The sequence below is a fragment of the Lissotriton vulgaris genome, chromosome 8 (assembly GCF_964263255.1).
Source record: "Lissotriton vulgaris chromosome 8, aLisVul1.2, whole genome shotgun sequence".
NCBI lineage: Eukaryota > Metazoa > Chordata > Amphibia > Caudata > Salamandridae > Lissotriton > Lissotriton vulgaris.
The window spans coordinates 1,373,200,228-1,373,224,364 of NC_141696.1; the positions used below are offsets into that span (position 1 = coordinate 1,373,200,228).

The 24,137-nt window shown below is 46.5% G+C and overlaps 1 protein-coding gene across 6 annotated transcripts in view; it reads left to right on the plus strand.

Annotated features, from left to right (window-relative positions):
- Positions 1-24,137, plus strand: part of ITSN1 (intersectin 1) — a 1,645,471-nt gene that overhangs the window by 1,001,307 nt on the left and 620,027 nt on the right. For all 6 annotated transcript variants that reach the window (XM_086935345.1, XM_086935347.1, XM_086935346.1 and 3 more), the window contains one exon: positions 8,576-8,694. In XM_086935345.1, coding sequence (XP_086791471.1) covers positions 8,576-8,694 — 119 coding nt within the window. The remainder of the gene's footprint in view (positions 1-8,575; positions 8,695-24,137) is intronic.

Below are 24,137 nucleotides of genomic sequence, written 5' to 3' on the forward strand. Positions count from 1 at the left end.
CTCTAACAGCTTTTCTTCGACCTTGCGTCTTACATCAAAGTGTTTTTGCAGCTAACACAATTTTTTCGACCTTGTGTCACCTAACACAATTTCTTGAGCCTTATGCCAAAAATAAACTTAACCCAAAGAAAATTATTTCTAATCAATGTCACTGTTCTCTTCCAAATCCTCCTGACTACTGCTACTGATCTCCACTACTGGTGGGATGATGATGTAGGTCCACTCAGGAGGCTTGTACTTTTGATTTGGCTTCAATGGTCTTTTGCCCCTACTGCTAATTACTTAAATTTTCGTTCCCGCTTGACCTTTTTTATCTGAGTCACCCTTTTGACTTGATATTTCATTAATCTGCTCCTTTGATTTGTTCACTAATTTGAATTTTGGATTTTCTTTCGTCCAATTAGCTACTTTTCTCAAGAGTTTCTTTTTAGGCTCAGTTTCGTTACATTCAGCTTTCCAAACCCTTTTTCTGAATTTTCTTATTTCAGACTCATCACAGACTCATCACTCTCATCACTCCGTTAGGAACTTTATCCTTGTAGCTGGTACTCGGTAATTCGTCCTCCTCCTCTTCTGGAATTACTTCTAACTTCCCAGTTTCAGAATTCTTGCTCCTGCTTTCAGAGCTTTCAATCTGCTTTTCAATACTCTCCTGATCTTGAATCTCTCTTGACTTGGATGTTTCTTTTTCTAGAACATTCTCATCGTTTTCTGAATCTAGAATCACAATCTCTAGATCTTTTTAATTTAGTGCCTGATCCGCATCAGAATATTCCAGATGTCGACTTTCTTCTCGATCTTCAGAATCTGGATTTTCAGGTTCTTCTTCAGAGTCTGAATCCGTTGTTGTTTCCTCACTATCCTCATCAGGATTATCAGGAGGACATTTAATTAAGCCACCTAGGCAATAGATTAACTGATGATAACTAGACTCGAAATAACCAAGACCAGCTTGTCATTTCAAAATCTATTTTATTAACTTTATTAACAAATAAAAGGCAAATTCAAAATATTAATTCTTTTATTTGCATTTAAGCATTTTATTCTGTAAAGGCACATTAGACTGTCAGTTAAAATCAAATCAGCATGAAAAGTATTTAAGCAAAAGAATCTCATTCCCTAAACCCTATTTCCCTGACTAAATTAAATGGAACCTAAAAGGAAAAAAGCATAAGTTCAGTTTTCTCTTACGTGAGTCAAAAGTCCGTCAGCATCTCACGATCTCAGGAACGAGCCAGCAAAGCTCTTCCCAAGGGGCCAAGTTTTATACCTTTTCTCTATCTAAAACTAGCTAAAAGAATACATTTAGAAAGCCTTCTTGCGAATTTATTGGCTGACATCAGCCAGTCCATGAAGTCATCGCCTCTTCATTCAAAATCATATTTCTCCACATCGCTTTTGTCCATTGTCTACGTGTGACATTAACTTCCGAGGATCTTTGCAACATTTTATTGAATAACAGTTTGTTGCTTCCTGAGCTTTGGCCTTTCTGCCAAGTCCTGTCCTTGGCAAAATTATACAACACGAGGCACATCCTGCACAGTTCAGTTCCACGTATTTGTTTTCTGAAGATTATGAACAATAAACTTTTTTTATTCATCCTTTGCTGTGCACGGACAGGACTTCAAAAACATCCATTTTAAGTTAGGCCTCAAGCTTCTTTTACGAAGCTCTAGTATGCAAGGAAACACAAGACATTAATTAATTTGAGTAATGAAAGTCATTCTGTTACCCACCCCCTTCACTAATGTTAACCCATTAGTTTGTTACCTAGCTTTAAGCACATGAATGCAACAAACCTTTGTCACATTAACACCTTGGCTGCTAGCGGTTTTCCCCTCCTGTGCTGAAAATGCTTGAATACTATAGTATTATGACAAGGTCAGCTCGTCATAAGCACAGCTCAACCGTGCCTCATGACGAGCTGACCCTGTCATGAGCATGGAAGGGGTTAAAGACATTACATAAACAAAAGCACATTTAAAAATAAGCACATGCTATTATTTAATCAGCCGCAGTTAATGTTGACAAAACGAAAAGACAAAGTTAATTTATTATTTAAACGTACTGACAAATGCAACAAGAGCACATAATGTTAAACCCACGTGTTTATGTAAGTGCACATTATTCTAGGTTGAATTAATACAAAATCATGCATAACTCATTAGTATTATTATTTATTATGGAAGTTCAAATCAGCGAACAAAAATGCAATTTGTTTTAAAAGCTCGCTTCATCAACTGCAAGGCTACCAGTGGCGTAACGAAACTTGAAGGGGTCCCTGCAAAGTACATGGGCCCTCCCTCCTTCCCCTGTGCCCACCACCTTTCACCTTTACCGAGCCCACCCGTCCAACCCCCCCTCCCCCGCACCGGACTTTGTTTACACCACTGAAGGTTACCCTGTAAACCGAAAACCACCACGTTTTTTTTTTAAACATATGCCAATCCCGAGGATTATTCTCGTACGTCAACAATAATGCTGCCTAATATTGTATTCTTTGTAAGATGGACATGTTAAAGTCAATAGGTATGACATCCTAAACAACTGTATAGCAAAAATATTTCGTTTAATTTACTAACAGCAGCACACGTGACTGAACATAAAGTAAGGATGCGATATGATCAACTTGTGTGACTGTAAAAGAAACACTTTTGGCAAAAACAGTCTGTGCACTTGATGTAACAGTGCAATAAACTGAACATTTGATTAATGGACGTGCATTTAGAGTCATTCTGATAAAAATATTTTCTTTCACAATTCAAGATGGCAGTTTATATAAACACTTTAAGAAACCTTCCACACAACACAGCATTTGCTATCCAGTACATTAAGGTGACCAACTCACAAAGTAATAGTCTAAATGTGTTTAAATATATTTTAGAAGTACCATCCCCGAAATATAAGACACGTTGTTTATGGACAAAAAATAATTGCAGTTTTTATAGAGGAAAGTTTAAATACCTAATTCAATATTTTAATTGACCAGAATTGTTTTTCTGTGAGAGGCGTGAGAGGTTAAAGGCAATTATAACTGTCACACACTCTAGGTGCTCTAGGTTCGACAATTCAGCAGGAGTAAAACTGATTTTATTATACAATTTTGTGTGTACTTTGGCACCGGCATTATCATTTAGTAGACTGTAAACTGTTAACACGGATGAATGTAATAAACTGCTTACTGAAACTAAAACGCCTTGGCTGCAAATCTCGACAGCCAAGCACAAATTACTTCTCTGCTTTATGGGGTATGAATACCAAAGCAGCGGGAGCTGGAAGAAGCACCAAATTAAAATGTCACTCCTCTTTTTTTCAAAAGAGAAGGTAAAGGTGTGACTTTATATATAGTGAGCTCCCTGTGCATAATCCTCAGCCACAAGATTCAGAAAGAGGAATATGGTGCATGTAAGTATGCTTTCTGTATAGTTTGTCTGGGGCCTAAACTTGTGAATAGTAACAAAAAAAAATGAAATGGAGAAGATACTATTCAGAAAACTACCAAAGAAATAGTAAAAAGACTTACCAAAACTTGCTGAACCAGTAAATTCCTGTGCCAGTTCCCGCCCCCCCTCCCGCTGTCCCTGTGCCCGTTCCTGCCCCGACGACCCCCCCCAGCTGTCCGTGTCTCCGGCCCCTTGTAAATGCTTGTTATGTTTGTTGACGCTTCAAATCATGGGAGGAGGTGTGGTGTCTTTTCCCCACTCGTCTACGAAATGTTGTCTGTTTCCTCAAATCCTTCGTCTATCTTTGCATTCGTCAGTTTATTTATGTATGTTTTAGTAAAGGGCCATTCAGCGCCGACATACCACTTCCAACGCATAGTGAGTAGATTGTAAACCAAGGCAAATATTCACATTGCAGGGCAAACCCCCTGCTTTCCTGTCCTCTCTTCCTCCTTTGCTGATCCTTCACCCTAACCAAAATATCAAACGTTTGTTGTCTTCCCGTCGCTCCTGCTGCTCCTGGCCTTTCTGTCTCGTTGTAAACCTGCATTACAGTAAAACAAAGTAAGGTGTTAAGTACACCCACTTTAACAGACAAAGCTGCTGACATTGGATCTGGGTAACAGGATCCTCATCCTGTGAATCTGGGAAACTCACTTAATCTCTCCATCACCCCCCCACCTCCCCTCCCCCCCCCCCCTGCCTAAAAATAAAAGTGTCCTTGTGCAATGTAACTGGCCTTAGCTTCGAGTTCGCGCTGACTAAAACAGAAGAAAAAAAAAATCACTCTGAAATCTAATAATACTGAGTCCATTTAGCCCCTCCGTTCATCTCTTCATAAACCGGTATGATGCCATAAGGCCCCTACTGTCAAATAATTCCTTTTCATTTATCTCAAGAAAACAGAAGAAAAAGCATATCATTACTTCCAGGGCTTTACGTGGGATGACAAAACTGGGGGAGTGTGTGTGTGTTGGGGGGGGGGGGGTGTCTCTCAAAGGCGCGTGACCAATGTAATTAAGATTCAGAAAAGGGGGTGGTGATGGACAGAGTATCTGAATTAAGCAGAACACTCGTACCCAGTCAACAGATCAGGGCTTGATCCATCACCGTTTTTTAGCTCACTGCACCATCCCAGCTCAGAACCTGGCTACATGCAAATTAGTATGTCCCTGGCCCAGTGCATCATGGGAACAGGGCAGACCAAACTACCAAGCCAATTCTTTTACTGGAAAGGAAACAAGCTTCCGGGGACCGGTTTCTGGCATTACAGCCGTCTTCGGCCCGGCTTGCTTGAATCCTGATGGTGCAGTGAGCAAGGGACTCACATCTGAGCATACCCTTCCACGCTTCTGGTGGACAAAACGATTCCAGAAACCGGTCCCCGGAAGCTTGTCTCCTTTCCAGTAAAAGAATTGGCTTGGTAATTTGGTCTGCCCTGTTCCCATGATGCACTGGGCCAGGGACAGACTAATTTGCATGTAGCCAGGTTCTGAGCTGGGATGGTGCAGTGAGCTAAAAAACGGTGATGGATCACGCCCTGATCTCTTGACTGGGTACGAGTTTTCTGCTTAATTCAGATACTCTGTCCATCACCACCCCCTTTTCTGAATCAATGTAATAAGGGCATGGCCTAAAACACTTAAGCTAAAAATCTGTGCTTAGCATAGTGTGCCGCCCGACTTGAATGTTGCTGTTTCTGTCATTGCATCCAGATATATGATACGATTAACAGACCTACAAGAAGTCAGGACTATTGTTTTTGTCAATGCTTGTTTGTTGCATACGATGAATAAGCAGCAACTATGGCTTGTATATAATATTGAAAAAGCTTCCACTTAAAGCCCTGGTGACCTCATGACAATATTGCTGCTCTTGACTTTCAAAAAGAGAAGGGAAATCCAGAGAGAAAATGACTCTCGTTAAAGGATTTCCCTTCCCCTACAACGCTCACCTGGCATGAGGTCATGCCGTAGCTTCTACACTAGTGAGAAGTGAGCAGTGTGAGCACACGCACATCTATGTGCCTACTGTCACTGCAGTCCGGGAAAAAACGGACCGCCTGTACTAGGGCACAACATGAAGCCCGATAGAGACCCCTTTCGAGGCCCCCTTTAAAAAAAACTGCCGGTAATCAGCACCGGTGAAACCCGGGCTACTTAAAGCCCTGATTACTTCCTTGAAAGCACAAGGCTAATCCTAATGACCAATAATGTACTCGGCTAACCAAGAACCTTGGTTTCCAGTAGAACTGCGTAATTCAGCTGAAGGCCTCATCAGAGGTAGTAGGCGCTATATAAATACAATACAATACATTTGTTCCATCAAAAAAAGTGTTGATAAAATTTTGAGATTAAAAAGATTAAAAAGCACTGCAACTATTTTTAAAATGCTTTTTTATTTTAAAGACCTAGAGCTATACAAACCATAACTTTTCCTAAATAATGTATGATGTCATGTTACTTGTTGTGAATATTCAACTGAAATGTGTTTATTCAAATGCACCTTAAGTGGTGTGCTACTGTCTTACTGCACTACCAGGAATAGGGCTCAAACAGTCCCATATTGCAGCAGGAAGCTGAAAATATACCCCTCTTGAGGAGTCCACATCCACAAAACGTTTGCCAGTGGGTCCAAAAATCCTTGCACTATGCCTTCCTCTTAATAGAAACTTTGAGCCTTATTTATGAAAACTTGCTCCACGCTGCCCACCGACTACTGGAAGGTGTCGAGCATCGACGGCACGGTCATCACCACGGCCACCTTCTGGTCCAACTTGTGGAAGACCTGCGTCACCGACTCCATCTGCATCTCCAACTACAAGGACTTGTAGGATCTCGTGTGTTATCAGTTTTATTTGAACTTTTTTTAGAAATAAAAATGCTCTTGCTTTATACAATGCATGTATTCGATCCTTAGAAATATGGCGAGCCCTCTTTATCTGAATCTGACGGATCATTTAGCTTAATTTACTAAATCTACCGGTTTTTAGTTGTTTCTTTACCCTCACTCCATTTGTCTCATGTTTGGAATGTCTCATTTAACCCGTGCTTGATTAATTTTTTTGTGGGAAATGCTGAAATTGTATAGGAATCTTTTATTTATGGTGGTTAGTGTTTTATTCACGTTTATTTTATCATCAAACAAAGTAATACGTGTGTTTGCAAATCTCAAATACGTACACAGCAGCAATAGTTTTTCCAGCTGAGCATTTTCTAATTATATTTTTCTATTCTTTGCGAGTACATCACTGTTTTCTCTCACCACCAAGGTGTAAAGGTTTACATTCGGAAGGGTAAACCTATTCCTGATCACCCACAATTAGTGTCCATCATTGAACATTATATGGTATGCATGACTATGGTAATGACCATTTCTCTCATCATTTCAATGTGCAGCCAGGTAACTGTCAGGTATTCAAAAGGCCCAATAGCTGGTGTAGATGTAAAATGATGCATTGAGCTCAGTGGCCCTAAAATACAATACGTTTCCCTTGTCATCAGCCTTGGTTGTAGATATCTAATAAGTTATGTGGTAAGAGGAAGAGAAGCTGTTGTCATATTGACCAGGAAGACTATTGACTTGAAGTACCACGGCACATCCTGTGGAGGATAGGAAGGACTGATGAATCTCAGGGAACCAACAGATTCTTGGCTTTCCCTGCTTAAAAACTGGTGCACTTCTAATCTTTTAGCTTGGTTTCAAAGTCAACTTAAAATATAGTTGTAATTTTGTAAAATTTTGGGTATGATTGATCGTCACCAAATTATCTTGTCACTTTTAGAGTGTTTATACAAATGTTGCACATTTTCTTCTTTATTGACGACTGATCTTTACATCGCAGAAACCAGGCCTAATAATAAATGTTTTTCGTTAAGATTTTCACAATGTCTTCCAATACACATCTCAAAACGTGTCTTGTTTCATACGTGCATTGTGCACAAAATGATCATTAGTTTTTAGAATGACACTCTACTGCAATTTTCAAGCACTTTGTGCTCAGTCCCCTTTTGCTGTTTTTCTCCAGGATAAGGTGGTGTGTAGGATTAAGCTTTTGTTCCGTCACAAAGTTTACATTTTTATTTGCCTCCAAAAATATTGCTGCCTAACTACTTTCATCCTTCCCACCTTATAAAGGCAAGACCCTTAAATAGCCTTAATGCTCTTGAATGTATAAACTGTCTGTTCAGTGTTTTTTCTGATGTAATGACAAGCCGTATCTAAGCTGGATCCACGAAGGAGTATCATTTGAGTCACTTTGTGTTATGAGCGTTCAAAGAAGCATCCTCTAATGGATATTTGAGCCAACAGATCGAAGGATCGCCACTTTTGCTCATTTGCATTGTAAAGCAGTCAAATGTATGTCAGGTACTTATAAGGGCATCAGACCATTCTTACTAGACTTTCTGTTGTACCCTGGCTTAAAAAACGAGGCAACATTTGAACATTTGTTTATGGAGTTCTGTGGGATGATGTATTCATTAAAAGAACACGTTATTGAACTTCGGTAACATTTTGTTTTTGGTGGCTGCTCTTTCTTCCTTCAGAATGATCTACAACCTGTCTAGCTCCTCTCTGAGGTGTTTGTTTGGTAACTGTTTCTGTGCTCAGTGTTTTATGAATGGAAATCTATAAAGCTTAAGCCTAGCTACAAAACAATGCTCTACTGTTTGGGGAAGAAACGAAAGTACAGAGTAGGGGGATGTGGGTGGGCATGTAGATGTGACAATGAGGATTAACAAGGTAGTTTATAGTGTGGATATCCGATTAAACTGATAACCTGCGGAGATGGTAATGGATATAGGGTGCTGATATCGCTTGACATGGTGATGACTTTTCATTTCTAAGGCTATAGTTGTTCTGATGCACATTAATGCATATGTAAAATATTATGATCTGACATCTGGGAATAGTGCAATAGAAATATCAACAATGGAAAGGAGGATCCATCAGAATAAACGTTGCTGAAGGTAAGTAACCTATTATTTACTCCTGACCATGTTGCTTAGTCCTTTGGAAACTCATATTCGCTAGGACCGGGTAAAGTATGGTGTGATAGAATGTTTGTTGATTTAGGGAATTAGTCCAAAAACATTCTAACGCAGCTGCTCATTATTTTGCCATTTTTATAGAAAAGGCTCCAATATCGTTTTCTCAGGAGGATGTGAAGGTTGTTTATTACCGGGCAATGTACCCATTTGATGCAAGAAGTCATGATGAAATCACCATTCAGCCAGGCGATATTATCATGGTAAGAACAAATAGTGATCTGTCTTTATTGTTTTTGGTCTGCTTGGGAATTATTTGAATTTAATCTACTAGAAGTGGGAGTGACTTTAAGAGTCAGTCAAATGTATTGATTCTTAGGCTGTTTGCTTCTGCTTTATTTACTCTTAGCCTTTTTTTCCTTTAAGTATGCCAACAGAAATGTACTGTCCATTTAATGCCTAGATACTCTAAAAGACTAAGCTAACAAACTCAAAAATCACATGAAACTAAAGTGTGCTTTATTTCTAAAGATAATGACAGAGAATACAGAAGGTTAGGCCTTCATAGAGAGTTGAGCCAGAGACACAATAGAACTTGTTGCTTTATGATCTAACCAGTTATTTGTAAATTTTGAAAAGCATGGGATTGCTAGGCACAGCATCTGAGAAAGCACAACAAATTCCTCTACAAATGAAGGGAGCCCTGCGGTAATCAGTGCTACATTCAGGAATTGAGAGCTGTGACTCATGCATGCCTTTGCTTTATTCAAGGAGGGACGAAGTGGTTTTGCTGCCGGCGTTCTGCCTTGCTTTTCCTCCACTGCTCGCGGCCCCCGCTTCGCCGGCAACGCTCGAGGCCATCACCTGTAAAGACTGCCCGATACTTTGAGGAGCCGAGGAGAGACTTCACATCCCTGCGGGACTGCGAGGACCAGCGGGCGTTGCGCTTGAAGACTCGCCGCAGCTGGTCCTCTTCCCGCCCCCCTCCCGCCTGGTCTTAATGAACTGAGGATCTGGTGCTCACTTGTATTGCTTTAATCTGAAAGACACACATTAGTGATAGATTCCTTACCTTAGAATATCCCCAGGCGTCAGACTGGATCCGGAAACTTTTGCGTAGCAGTACCCTTGCGCATCGGTAGGCGTCGTCTGCGGATCCGCGTCCGTCCTCGGCGTCGTGTGCGCCGTGATGACGTCGTCGGAGTACTTAGACGCCGCCTCCGCGTGCTGGCGTCAGTTCTTTTTTTTTTCCGCGCCAGCCAGCGCAGATCTGGAAAAGAGCAGTTCCCTAGTCAATTTTTGACTAACTTTTGTTGATCTTTTTGATCCTTTCGAAGTCTAACGACTCCGACGGTGCCATAGGGATGCCCGGCTTCAAGCATTGTGAAGATTGCGACCGCACCATGTCGGTCACGGATCCTCACCGCCAGTGTCTGACGTGTTTGGGCGTCGACCAAGACGACGAGGCCTGTCCCGACTGTCTGGCCCTTTCGAGGAAGGCAGGCGGCTCGAACTCCGGCTGTCGGCCCCGCGTGAGGTCCCGGTCCCACGGGAGGTCGAGGGACAGGTCGCTGGGACAGGTCGCCGGGACAAAGCCGTCACAGCTCCGGGAGTCTGCACCACTCCTCCGGGTCCAAGTCGTCAGGTAAGAAACACAAGAAGTCGAAGAGGCATCATCGCTCTTCTGACTCCCCCCGACGCTCGCGCGATGCGGCCGGGGGTTCGGGTGACACCGCCCACGCGGCTCCTCGGGCGTCGCGTCCGGCCCCATACCTTCCGGTCCCTGGGCTGAACGCGACGCCGGAGGAGATTGAGCGTTTCCTCATGGCCATGAGGTCCCTTTCTCCTCCGACGGGTTCTGCGGCGCCTCCGGGCCCAGTGAAACCCGTCTGGGGGCCCTAGTGGGTCGGGGGCTCCGACCCCAACGCCGTTGGGTGCTTCGGCCCGACGCCGCCGGCGCCTTCGGGCCCCACGATCCAGACACCGCCGGTGCCCTCGGGCCCGGCGCCGCAGGGAACAGCGGCACCGGCGACGCCGACGCCTTCGGTCCCGACGCCGCTGGGCCTTCCTCGGGCTCTGGATCGTCACCGGTGGACATTACGACCCCCCCGGCGTCGGTCCGTGCGGTGTCACCTCCGGCGCCGTCCTCGGGCGGCACCGTCCCCGATACCTCCTTTGCTTCGGTTCCGGCGTCGGGACGGCGCCATAAGCACCCGACGCCGTTTGGAGATTTTTACTTCTATGAACTGACCTCATACAATTACAACCCTGAGTCTCAGGAGATGGGTGATGAGGAGGATTGGGAGGGATCTGAGGACCCTCTGACCAAGGAATGTCAGTCTGATATGGACTGGGCAGGAGACCTTGGGGAGGCCAGTGGCCTGGACACCTCTCCAGACACTGGATTTGTCTCTCTTCCTACCGTGGCTTCGGAGGAGGGAGCTACCTATGGTGTGGTGTTGACGAGGGCTGCCAAGGCCTTGGGCCTTAAGCTCCCCGTCGCGGCCGTGAGGACTAACCTCCTCACAGAGGTCCTTAAGCCGCAGTCATGCTCAATGGTGCCTCTGCTGCCGTTTATTGAGGCCTTGACCGACGTTCTTTTGGGCACTTGGTCCAGACCCGCTACGGGTTCGCCCGTAGATAGGAACGTGGCCAGACCCCACCGCCTGGCTCCGGGCGACCCATGTTTCCTGTCCTCCCACCCCACCCCCAAGAGTCTGGTCATCCAGGCCTCTAATTCCCAGACCGCATTCCCGACGGCCTCGCCGGACAGGGAATCCAAGAGGTACGAGAATTATGGAAAGAAGATATTCTCATCCCTTAGATTGCGACTGCGGTCTTCCCACACCGCATGCCTCTTGGGCCGCTACACCCACTCTCTGTGGGAGACGGTGGCGGAAGTGCTGCCAGAGTGCCCGTTGGAGGTACGGGCCAAACTCGGCCAAGCCCTTGTGGAGGGCCGGGACGCAGCCAAGTATTCCATCAGGTGTGGACTGGATACTACTGACTCGCTAGGCAGAGCGATGGCTACGACAGTGGCGGTCAGACGCCACGCCTGTCTGAGATCCGCCAATTTTTCGGCAGATGTCCAGAACACTCTGATGGACATGCCGTTCGATGGCAGTCACCTCTTTGGCGACAAGGCAGACCACGCGCTTGAGCGCTTTAAGGACTCCAGGGCTACGGCCAAGTCCTTGGGCTTCTCTGCCCCGCGCCAGCAAACGGGTGCCTTTCGCTCCTTTCGTGGCCAAGGAAGGGGCGTCCCCACACGTGCCGCCAGCCACTCGCCGCAGACTATCGTCCAGTGCCCGTGGAAACCGCCGCGGAGGCGGTCGGGGAACCAGGCGGAGTCAGTACACACCTGCCCCCGCGGCATCCACCTCTAAACCCTCCTAGTCCGTGCTTTTCGGCTTTTCGGCCCAGTGACGCCAGTGGGAGGCAGGGTTCGCCATCACCACTCTCACTGGCGCACTGTCACTTCGGACAGTTGGGTGCTGCAGATCGTCCGGAGGGGCTACTCCCTCCCCTTCCAGACGACTCCTCAAGCCATGCCACCGCAACACCACCGCGTATCGGGGGATCACTTGCGGCTCCTGCAGGAGGAAGTTTCGGCCCTCTTGGCCAAGGGGGCCATTGAGCGCGTTCCTGGGCCAGAAGTAGGACGTGGTTGCTACTCCCACTACTTTCTGGTACCCAAGAATGGCAAAGGGGGCCTACGCCCTATCTTGGATCTGAGGAACGTCAACGGCTTCCTCCGGAAGGAGAAGTTCAAAATGCTGACTCTGGCTCAGGTCTTAGCTGCCCTAGACCCAGGAGACTGGATGGTAGTGTTGGATTGCAGGACACGTATTTCCACATCCCCATCCTGCCGGCCCACCGGCGTTACCTGCGGTTCACGGTAGGCCACGAGCACTTTCAGTTTACCGTGCTCCCCTTCGGCCTTACCAGCGCCCCACGGGTGTTCACGAAGGTGATGGCGGTGGTCGCAGCTCATCTGCGCAGGTTAGGGGTGTCAGTCTTCCCCTACCTAGACGACTGGTTGTTGAAGGCGGGCTTGCCCCAGACAGTCGTCAGCTACCTACAGACTACGGCGGATCTCCTGTACCAGCTGGGATTTTCCATCAATGTGCCGAAGTCACACCTGTGCCCCTCTCAGAAGCTCCTTTTCATTGGAGCGGTTCTCGACTCGGCGCAGTTTCGGGTTTACCCGCCCGAACAGCGGGTTCGGGATATACAGGCTCTGATTCCGATCTTCCGGCCTTTATCCCGAGTTTCGGTCAGGTTGACGCTGCGGCTTCTGGGGCTGATGGCCTCCTGCATCCTTCTGGTGCATCACGCACGGTGGCGGATGCGGGCTCTGCAGTGGGACCTAAAGTTTCAGTGGGCCCAGCATAAGGGCAACCTGTCCGACCATGTCCTGATCTCGGAGGGCACTGCGAGACAGCTGCAGTGGTGGCTCACGGACCGCGATTGGGTCAACGGCAGATCCCTGTCCCTTCCCCAACCGGAGCACGTAGTTGTGACGGACGCGTCCCTCCAGGGCTGGGGAGGCCACTTGGGAGAGGCGGAGATCAGAGGCCTCTGGGGTCCGGCGGAGTCCCGGCTCCATATCAATCTGTTGGAGTTGCGGGCGATTCGTCTGGCACTGAAGGCATTCCTCCCGTCTGTCCGAGGGAGTGTAGTGCAAGTGTTCACGGACAACACCACCGCCCTGTGGTACAGCAACAAACAGGGAGGGGTGGGGTCGTGGACCCTCTGCCAGGAGGCTCTGCGCCTCTGGCAATGGCTGGAACATCAGGGCGTGACTCTGATGGTTCAACACCTGGCAGGTTCACTGAACACCAGGGCGGACGAACTCAGCCGACGGTGCTCGATGGATCACGAATGGCGTCTGAACTCTGACGTGGCGCAAGGCCTCTTTCTGCGATGGGGAGAGCCTTGGTTAGATCTGTTCGCCACCGAAGAGAACGCGCAATGTCATCAGTTCTGCGCCTTGGAATTTCCAAGGCGGCACTCGCTCGGAGGCGCTTTTCGTCGCGAGTTGAGCTGCGGTCTGTTGTACGCCTTTCCGCCTATACCACTTCTGCCCAGAGTGCTGAAGAAGATCAAGCGCGACCGGGCACAAGTCATCCTTGTGGCTCCGGACTGGGCACGAAGGTACTGGTATCCCGAGCTACTCAGTACGTCAGTCGATCCCCCGGTTCGTCTGCCTCTTCAGGAGGACCTTCTGTCGCAGCAGCAGGGGACTGTCCTCCACCCGAACCTGCCCAGTCTCCACCTCCATGCTTGGAGATTGAGCGGCGACAGTTGAGGCCATTTGACTTGCCTCCTGAAGTCTGTAACATCATTCTGGCAGCCAGGCGTCCCTCCACAAAGTCGGTATACGCCTGCAGGTGGAATAAATTTGTGGCATGGTGCACAGCAAAGGCTGTGGATCCCCTCAGTGCCCCTCTTTCTGAGGTTCTCCTCTTTCTTCTCTCTCTTGCCCAGCAGGGCTCTGCTCTGGGCACTGTCAAGGGCTAACTTTCAGCTCTTTCAGACGCTGCCTGACCAACCTTCTTTGTTCAAGTCCCCTATCGGTAATCGATTCCTGAAGGGCATCACTCATACCTTTCCTCCGGTTCCCTTCGTGATGCCTCAGTGGGACTTGAACCTGGGTCTTACGTTTCTGATGTGCGCTCCCTTTGAGCCACTTCACAACTGTCCTCTTCGCCTTCTTTCTTTGAAGACTGCCTTCCTGGTAGCCATCACCTCTGCCAGGAGAGTGAGTGAGCTCCAGGCTCTATCTTGTAAGCCTCCTTTCCTTTCAGTCCATCCGGACAAGGTTGTGTTACGGACAAGGCCCTCCTTCCTACCCAAGGTAGTCACGGCCTTCCACATTGGGCAATCCATCACGTTGCCCACCTTCTTTCCGCCTCCGCACCCCTCGAGAGAGAGGAGGAGAGGCTCCACCGTCTGGACCCAAAACGTGCGCTCTCATTTTATCTGAATCGCACACAACAGTTCCGGGTGGATGATCAACTCTTTGTGGGATACGCGGGCGCTAAGAAAGGGAAAGCGGTGCACAAGCGGACCATCTCCCGGTGGATTATATTGTGCATCCAGGCGTGTTACTCCTTGGCTAAGAAGGAACCCCCTGTTGGGTTGAGGGCTCATTCCACTCGAGCCACGTCCACTACAACTGCCTTGGGCCGAGGTGTGCCCTTGCAGGACATTTGCCAGGCGGCTACGTGGGCCTCGCTGCACACGTTTGCAAGACACTATTGCCTGGACAGTCAAGTCCGGAGGGACGGCTACTTTGGCCGTTCCGTCCTCCAGGACTTTCTGGTGTGATTATTGGTTCGCAGACCCACCACCACGGGGATGGTATTGCTGGGGTATCTATTCTAAGGTAAGGAATCTATCACTAACGTGTCTCTTTCAGATGCACAAGTTACTACTTGTGTAACGATATATCTGTAAGACATTAGTTAGTGATAGATTCCTTACCGACCCACCCATCCTCCCCGTTCTGCGAACCGATATCTAGGGTTATGGTCATCTCCTTTCAGGGCCCTAGTTTCATGGCACCAGTGTTGGTTTTTGGCATGGCTCTGCGCTTCTGGCGCGGAAAAGCTGTGTCTAAGAACTGACGTCAGCACGCGGAGGCAGCGTCTAAATACTCCGACGACGTCATCACAGCGCCCCCGACGACGGACGCGGAGCCGCACACGACGCCTACCGATGCGCAAGGGTACTGCTCCGCAAAAGTTTCCGGATCCAGTCTGACGCTTGGGGATATTCTAAGGTAAGGAATCTATCACTAACTAATGTCTCTTACAGATATATTGTTACACAAGTAGTAACTTGTGCTTCAAGGAGGGACAAAGTGGTTTTGCTGCCGGCGTTCTGCCTTGCCTTGCTTTTCCTCCACTGCTCGCGGCCCCCGCTTCGCTGGAGCCGCTCGAGGCCATCACCTGTAAAGACTGCCCGATACTTTGAGGAGCCGAGGAGAGACTTCACATCCCTGCGGGACTGCGAGGACCAGTGGGCGTTGCGCTTGAAGACTCGCCGCAGCTGGTCCTCTTCCCGCCCCCCTCCCGCTATATATTGACAGGGTCTGACGCGTATGCGGGACGCGTGCGGGGCGAACCGCGGGGCAAAGCCCGGGCAAAGGGCGGGCTCTCTGAGGCCGAAGAAGGCTGTGCTGTGCCCACCAATCTTATTTTCTTATTCAGTATAACATCTATTTGTAGGTTTGAGACTGTTTTACTGTGCATTTTTGTTTCAGTGTTTCCTTGTGCTCTCCTTAGATTCATTTGAAATGACGGCCAAGAAACTAAGGTGTGGGAGATTGTTGGTTGGAAGGTCGTGTTCTAAAACAAAATCGAATTCCCTCTGCAACAAGGTTAATCATGTTGTGCAACTAAAGGGTACTTGTCAGCTTTTCAATCTCTGGGAAAGGGGGGAAAATAAACCATCAAATGTTGAGCTTGCTAATAATGATTTGGAAAATGCCCCCATGTCCTTGATGGGATTGAATACTGAGGGTTCGATGCATGAGAATAACATGGCAGAGGGTGTTAATACTTTAGCCGTAGTAACAGAAGGCTCGGCTTCCTTGAACAATTGTGTGTCTGCCTCTCTGCATAAATCGAGGGTAAAAAATGTTCAACTCTATCCCCCTTTACAAACTCCCCCTAAAACTGTTTTTCAAGCGGCGGGGCAATCGGAGCATGTTTCTCTAGCTAAAACTAGTGAGCCTCTATTTAAACATCATGAGCCTAGTCCTTCTTCTCCTAGAGGAGTGTTTGATCAAGATCTAGCTTCTTCGGATTTGGATCTGGAGCTCTGTAGGAGATATATAGAGGTTGACACTGATAAGGTTGGGGATTTTATAAAGACTCCTTCTTCACCAGCTCCACCTGTTCTCCATTTCTATAGCAGTACTCCCTCGAACATCTCCCAGTTAAATATCTCGACGAGCTCTAATCTTAATACAACAGGTATTGATGCCATGCCTCCATCTAGGGCAGATAAACCTGTCTCCGATTGCCTTTCCTCTATTGAACAGCTGCTTTCTTCCATCCTATTATTATTAGAGAAATTTGTGGGGGGTTCAGACTGCGTATTGGAAACAGTCACCCAAATATTGAAGGTGTTATTGCAGAACAAATATGAGAAGAAATTCTGCTCAATCTCTGAGGCCGAGGGAGAATATCTTTTAGAGCAGAAAATCTTTGGGTTAGAGAATAGTGATAGGGAACAATTAGTCGTCCTCCGAACTGCGTAGTCGATATAGCTCAAGTAGACGAGGTTTTACAGGAAAAAGTGTCACAGGAAGGAATAGAATTACCTCCAATAACAGAGGTTTTAAATGAAATGGAACCTAAGGAAGATAAAGAACTCTTCCCGATTTTTATTAAACAGCATAGTGCGGGTGACAAGGAGGCACTTGAACCAGAAGGAGATAGAAAAAAGGAAAATTCAGGGAAAGTTAAAAAGAATGGGACAAAAAAGAGGAGACTAATTAGAAGAATTGAAAAAAATAGACGTAGAAAAATTCTGTGGCGGGAAAATTTGGAAATGATCTCAAATCAAGAATTACATCAGGCCTCCCAGTTGGTATTAAAAGATGAAAGTGAGGATGCAAAAGCAGCTGTGGATACCTCTATTCCCGCAGCACAGAGTTCCAATCCTCTACTTTCAATTCCTTGCTCTTCTGGTGGGCTCTTTATGGTTAAAGGGGATTTGGTAAACTCAATTCCCGAAAAAAAGGAGATCATTTCTATCGGTTCTGCATTCTCCGCTCTAAATCCTTTGGCAAGTCCCTACTCCGAAAAAAGGGAAGGAGTAGTGGTTTGTCAAAAACCTCTCAAAATTCCTATGGAGGAGAGTGTTGATACCCTTACTCTTGATTTCTTCCCTCTATTTGATGCCGATTGCATTCTAAATAGATCACTGCTCCTTAAATACTTTCAGGACTCAGCAAACTTGAAACTATTACAAACCACAGATATAGATTTAGTATGGATCCTGAAGACTGTGGCTGGAAATCTAACAAGGGTCAAATTCTACTCCAAATTAGTGGTAAATATGATTTTACAACGGTCGGAAGATTTCCAGAGCAGAGGGATTGATGTTATGCCTTTTTGGGGGAGTTTCCCCTATGTTGGACCCTCTAGGTCCTCAAAGCCTTTAGGGTCGTCTTCATCTCTCTTGCAGGTAGCCGCTGGAAACGCAGAACAATCCGGCGGTTATGATGTGTTGAAAATTCGTATTTCAAAAGATCTGCGTCTTGTATCTTACCCTAACCTTCCTATATTCCTCCCCAAGGATAAGGTTGTAGATGAAACTCTTCATTGGAACTGGTTATCCGGTGTTCTTTCGAAGAAATTGACCATTAAGTACCCGCCCAATCCGAATCTTTAGCGACAATATAACGTTATTATCTTGGAATTGTGCTGGGTTAAAAAATTGTCCTGAAAAAATTCAATTCCTCTTGTCCCTAAAAGCCAGTGTGATCTATCTCCAGGAGACTTGGTGTTTGGAGAAACTTCAGATAGGAAAGGATTATTTTGTCCTGGAGAGTTACGCTACTCCCTCCAGGAGAGGCCATGCTAGTGGGGGGGATCGCGTGTCTATTATCTAATAGAATAAAATGGAATTTCTCCCACTATTTGGATCCTTGTAACCTTTTTCAGGCAGTAACGCTGTTTAGCCATGATACTGTTGAGGTGTCTAAACCCTTAGTACTAATTAACGCTTATATTCCTCCTGAAGTTAGTTTTAACACAACTTTAAAAAGGGTCTTTGTTTATATTCAGAGTCTCAGGGAGAAATCTCCCCTCCCTAATATCATTTTAGTTGGGGACTTGAATTGCAAAATCTCTAATTTAAGTATGAGCCTGTTTCGTGATAAATATAAAGAAGAATCATTACAGAACCCCCAAGCTCTCTTCCCCAAGAAGATTAAAACAAACAAGAGAGGGAAGATACTTCTTAAAGAACTGTCTGATATGGATGGGATCATAGCGAATGGAAGGCTCCCTTCTGATTCCCCAGCAAATTTTACCCATAAATCTTATCAGGGAGAATCTATATTAGATTATATGATAGTTGAGAATTCTACCTTCGCCCTATTAATGGATCTCAGAGTTATTGAAACCGTTTTTAGCGACCATAAATTACTTTCCTCTCTTGTGAATATAAATCCTTTGAAATCAGGGCAATGGTCCTTAAATAGCGACCTGGTAAGTTTTGGAGTGAAATCACTATTGGAACACAAAAGCTGAACGAGATTTGGAGAGTGTTTATGATGTTGCAATTGATGACCTTGCTATGTGGCGCGGTTCCGAAATTGTGCGCTTCCTTGATTTTATGAAGTCAGTGATTTTGGTAGCTAAACAACCAAATAAGAAAAGGTGTTTCGCAATACCCTATTGTCCCTTACGTTTACTCAATATAGAAATAAATAAGTTAGTAAGGGAACAATATTTGTGTAAATCGTCAGAAGGATTGCGAAGAGTAAGTTTACTAAAAAGAAGGAGGAAAAGGTTACAAGTGAAATTACGGAAAGAAGGGGAGGATATCATTTGGATAAAACTAAAAGAGGCTGCTTTTAAGGGCGAAATAAGACAGTTTTGGTCCCTCATAGGTGAGGGCTGTGGATCAAGAACAAGACCGCTTCCTATCCCCATTGAAGAACACACATGGGTGGATTATGTCACAACTCTCTATGCTAATAATGGAGCAGTGGTTCCTCGTTCACGTCTTTCTGAGAGTGGTCAGCCTTTAGTTCCTTTATCTGAAAAGGACATTGAATTAGCCATTAAGGATATGCGTTCTTACGGGGCAATGGGGCTGGATGAACTTCCAATCTCTGTTTTAAAGAAAAACGGAGTAAAATGGAGCACATTGTTTTGCCCTGTTTTTAACATCTGTTTTTCTAGCGGAAAGATTCTTCCTTCATGGAAAGGGAGTATCTTAGTGCCCCTTTTTTAAAAGGGTGACCAATTATCCCCCCAAAATTATCGCCTAATTGCTCTTTTGGACGCAATCGGAAAGGTTTTTGCAAGATGCCTTTTGAAACAAATTAATGATTGGGTGGACCAAGCTAATATACTTCCCCTTGAACAGACGGGATTCCGAAAGAACCATGGTACCTTGGATAACCTAACTGCTCTGCAAGTAATAACAGATAAATATATCAGGGTTAGAGGAGGGGGAGTCTATGCAGCCTTTATAGATTTCTCCACGGCTTTCGATAAAGTTGATCGTCCTCTGCTGTGGAAGAAACTACTTACATTTGGTATGCCAGTCAGGCTGCTAAATCTAGTTCAGGAACTCCACTCTGATACCTGGTGTAGAGTATTGTTGGGTGGAGAGAGAGGCCTATCCCAAGCTATCCCCTCAGCCAATGGTCTTAAACAGGGTTGTTTATTAGCTCCTTTATTGTTCTCCCTTTATATTTGTGACCTCCCCCAGACCTTGTCCTTAAGTGAAGGAATTGCCCCATCATTAGGGGACAAACCGGTTGCATGTCTAATGTATGCAGATGATGTACTCCTCTTAGACCTCACTCCTAGGGGACTTAATAATCGTCTGCATGCCTTACACTAATTTGCCGAGTGTCACCATCTGAAGATTAACATCTCAAAAAGTAAGGTAATGTGCATTACAGGGAAGAAAAAAACGAAATCTGGAAATTTTTGTTGGTTTCTAGGCAGTGAGAAACTGGAAATTGTAAAATCTTATGTTTTTTTGGGGAAAATTGTATGTGGCAACTTGAGTGACAGGGCTCACATAGATAACAACATTAGGAAAGCTAAGACACAGGGAAATGGATTGAGTGCTTTTTATAAAGCAACTGGTAAAAGACATTTTGTCGACTTGCTAGAGGCTTATTGAGCTAAAATTCCAGCCTCTTTGCTCTACGGCATTGAGCTCATTGATTTGGGGCAATGGGGTTTTTTAGATACTACCGAGGGCAGACTTTTGCGATATTTAACTTCGGTTAATAACGCTTGTACAGTAGAAACCCTCAGACTTGAATTGGGCATACGAAGTAGCTGGGTTCAGGCCCTGGCAGGAGTAGTACGTTGGGTCTTTTGCCTAGCCAAGGGAAAGTCTGCCACTTTAAGATTTCTGATTAAGAAAGAATTATTGGGTCCCCTGAAAGAATATTCTTCACTTATAAAGAATTTCAGAAGGGTTGTTACATTACTGAAACTGGACGAATCAACCCTTTTTTCGTTATCTTCTCATCAGCTAAAGTCATCATTAAAAATGGCTACATGGGAGTTCAGTTTTAGGAGGGACAGAGATGTCCTTATTACAAAGAAAGGTGTTACTGAGGTTGTTAATTCGTATTTATTTAAACTTATACAACCTTATGCATCTTGGAACCTTCCTCACGGCTTACGCTGTTTTTGGTTCCTCTTAAGACATGATCTTCCTTTTAATAAATTATTGGCTAGATGGTATGGTTGTTCTGACAAATGTAATTTTTGTAGCATTAGAAAACTCAATTCAGGATATTGCCCATATCCTTTTTATATGCCGTGTCCTAATGGCTCATCGCCGAAAGTGGGTGAGACCAATATGTTTACAGTTAAGCATTTTCTCTGCTAAATAACTCGATGCCATTTTCAACCCTCCGAACGAAATGTTTTGTTACAGGATTTTTAACTTTTTTAAATGTTTCTTAGACTTGTATCAATAGATATGATTTTTATTTTTCAGTCTCTGTACAATAGAATATATCTTAGGATCTTATGCTTTGCAACTCCTGTTGTCATTTATGTTTCGTTTATATGTGGATCTCAATCGAGTTCCAAATCATATTCTAATCAAAATGATCAAATCATGCATGCCTTTGTGAGTATTTCCAAAACATGTAAGGTCTTCTAAAGATATCATTGAACTAGGTACACCTTTAAAATAAATATTCAAAGGTTACCTTGCTTTTAGAGTGTTTTGGTCAAACACTATATGGCTTTCTCCTGCACCTACTGTTCTGTAGTAGGGTATCTCTGTGTATAGTCATAATCTAGTGAATAGTCCCGCCCATGTGCGTGACCCCGGAGCAATCAAAAATAATCTCTTAAGCTGTCTTCTGTGCAATCCTGCATAGACACTTAAGAGAAAATTAAAGACAATAATGCAGCCTATACCTGCAAGGCTACACTGTCCATTACTTCAACTAAAAATGCAAAGGACATTCCACCAATATCACATTTAACACAGTCTGCTAAGTTTCACCCATAGAGAAACTTCCCCCTCACAAAATCCTTGGAATGATAGGAAGGGATTGACAGACAAGCCCCCATAGTCTGCCAGAATGTCTGGAAAAGGGATACCGTGCCTTTAAGGAACTCTCCAGAGACCCTCGGTATCCCATGATGCACAGCAAACTCCTTTTACTTTTAGTTCTTTTTTCCGGCTCCTCTAAGCAGGAGCTTGGAGCATTGAGCTCTCCCTTTTTGGGTGTTTTCTCAGTTTTTTTGGCACTTTTCAAGTGTTTAGAGTGTTTCACTCGACGTCCTACAGCTTCTTCTTCCTTTTGCTGCAGTTTTTGGACAGTTTTGCTCACTCCTTTGTCGAATATGCCTGCCTTGTTCGACAAGTGTCCTGAGTGTGCCAGGAAGAAGGCGAAATCAGACCCTCACAGGGTCTTTATCCTCTGTCTCCCTTCTTATGTCCCTGAAGACTGTGAGATCTGCAGGTCCTTCACCAAGAGGACCCTGAGGGATAGAGTGAAGATCAGGCTCCAGGGCATGGAGCTACGAAGACATCAGGAACAAGGTGGGTCTGGGAATGGAGGGACTTCTTCCTCTGCCCGTGCTTTGGCCTCTGGGGGCTCCCCAGTCAAGACCAGGCCAGAAAACGGCACAGATCTCCGTCGACGTCGATAGCCTCGGCGTCGAGGGGGATGACCACAATCTGCTCCCCATCTCCCCAGGGCTCTGGGTCGAAGTGACTTAGCCGTTCGACGTCGAGGGGGCCAACGTCGAGACCTCGGTCGACGTCGAAGACTTCATCGACGTCGAGACACCATCGACGTCGAGATGGGTCCAGGAGGCACCGGCGCTCGCCGTCGAGGCGACACTGCCCTTCGCCGTTGAGGTTGACTCGACGTTCGTCATCGAGTAGAAGAGAGTTGACGTCCAGGGATGTCGAGACGTTCGACGTCGAAGAAGAGGTCGACGTCGAGGAGGGAGAAGTAGACGTCAAGGAGGCGATCAAGGGCCAGGACTGTGTCCCAGGGCTCAGTAGTCAGCCCACCTTCTACTTCCATGAGCCAACGGTCGCTGCGGCACCCGCGCTCGTCTGAAAGGAGAACGGCCTCGAGAACATACTCATCAAGGCCTGCGGAGAAGAAGAGGCAAGTGGTTTGGTCTTCGGACTCTGCATATTCCCAGACCGATTTGCCTTCTAGGCCCAGGTCTCCTACACCTCCGTTGCCTAAGGATACTCCTCCTCGCAAACCTACTCCACCTCCTCCTCCACCTCATTGTCCTCCGCTACCTCCGCCGTGTCCTCCTCCAAGGTCTGTGTCGTTGCCGCATCTGCCATCACCGCCTACTGGGCCTCCACAGCCAAGGCCTCCGTTTCGGCCTCCTCAACTTCCAACGGGGGAGCTTCCTCCTGTGCGGCCAGTGGATCGCCCTAGGCCTCGGAGGTCGAGCTCACGTCCAGATGGAGGGACCGGTCAAGAAGTGACCACCGCTCTTCCACAAGATCCCGTCGCCGGAGGGACAGGTCAAGGTCTCGTCAAACGGATTCGTCCAGTGCCCGGGAATACTCCCCCACCTTATCAGACTCACCAAGTACGAGAGTGTCCCCGTAGATGATATCGTCTCGTTTCAAGAGGTGTTGTTGAGAGGGGCGGCGAAGCTGGGGATTTCACTAAGTGTGCCCACACCTTCGACATCGGTGATTTTCGAGACCCAGCACGAGCTACAGTTGTCTCTCCCCTTGTTGCTCTTGGTGCCAGGGCTCGAGGAACCGGCGATGGAGCTCTTCTTGACTCCTGCATCAACGAAGTCTGCCCCTTCCCGGCTGCAGAAAAAATACAGGGCCCCAGACTCCGATCCGGCGTTCCTTAGATCAGTCCCGGTGCCGGATTCGGTGATAGTCACTGCGGCCAGAAAACAGCACGCTACTGCCCGTCGTCTACGGTGCCTCCGGATAAGGAGAGCCATTTGATGGATTCGGCGGGTAGGAAAGTCTGCGGTACTGCCGCTACGTCCATGAAGGCCGCCAGCGCCGCAGCTCTGCTGGGTAGTTATGACCAGTCGTTGTGGGAGTCCCTGCAGCAGTTTCTGGAACCTCTTCCTAGGGACAGGAGGGAGGACTTCCAGGAAATCATCAATGAGGGCATGATGGTATACAACCAGGTGATCAGCTCGGCTGCAGATTCCTCTCTCCTGGTGGCTCATGGATACTTCCACGGAATTAATCTGAGGCGTCATGCCTGGTTGCGCCTGACTTCACTAAAACCGGAGGCGCAGCAGAGAGTCGCCAACATGCCGTTTTCTGGTGCAACGCTCTTTGGAAAGCATGCGAACGAGGAGATGGCCCGCATGAAGGCTGAGGCTGAAACTCTGATGGCCGTCTGGTTGGAAAAGCCGAAAGAACAGAAGAAGGCTTTCCGTCCCTTCCAGAGACGTTTCGGTGCCCAGGGAAGAGGGCAAGGTTGCCAAGCTGGGCAGCAGCAACAACA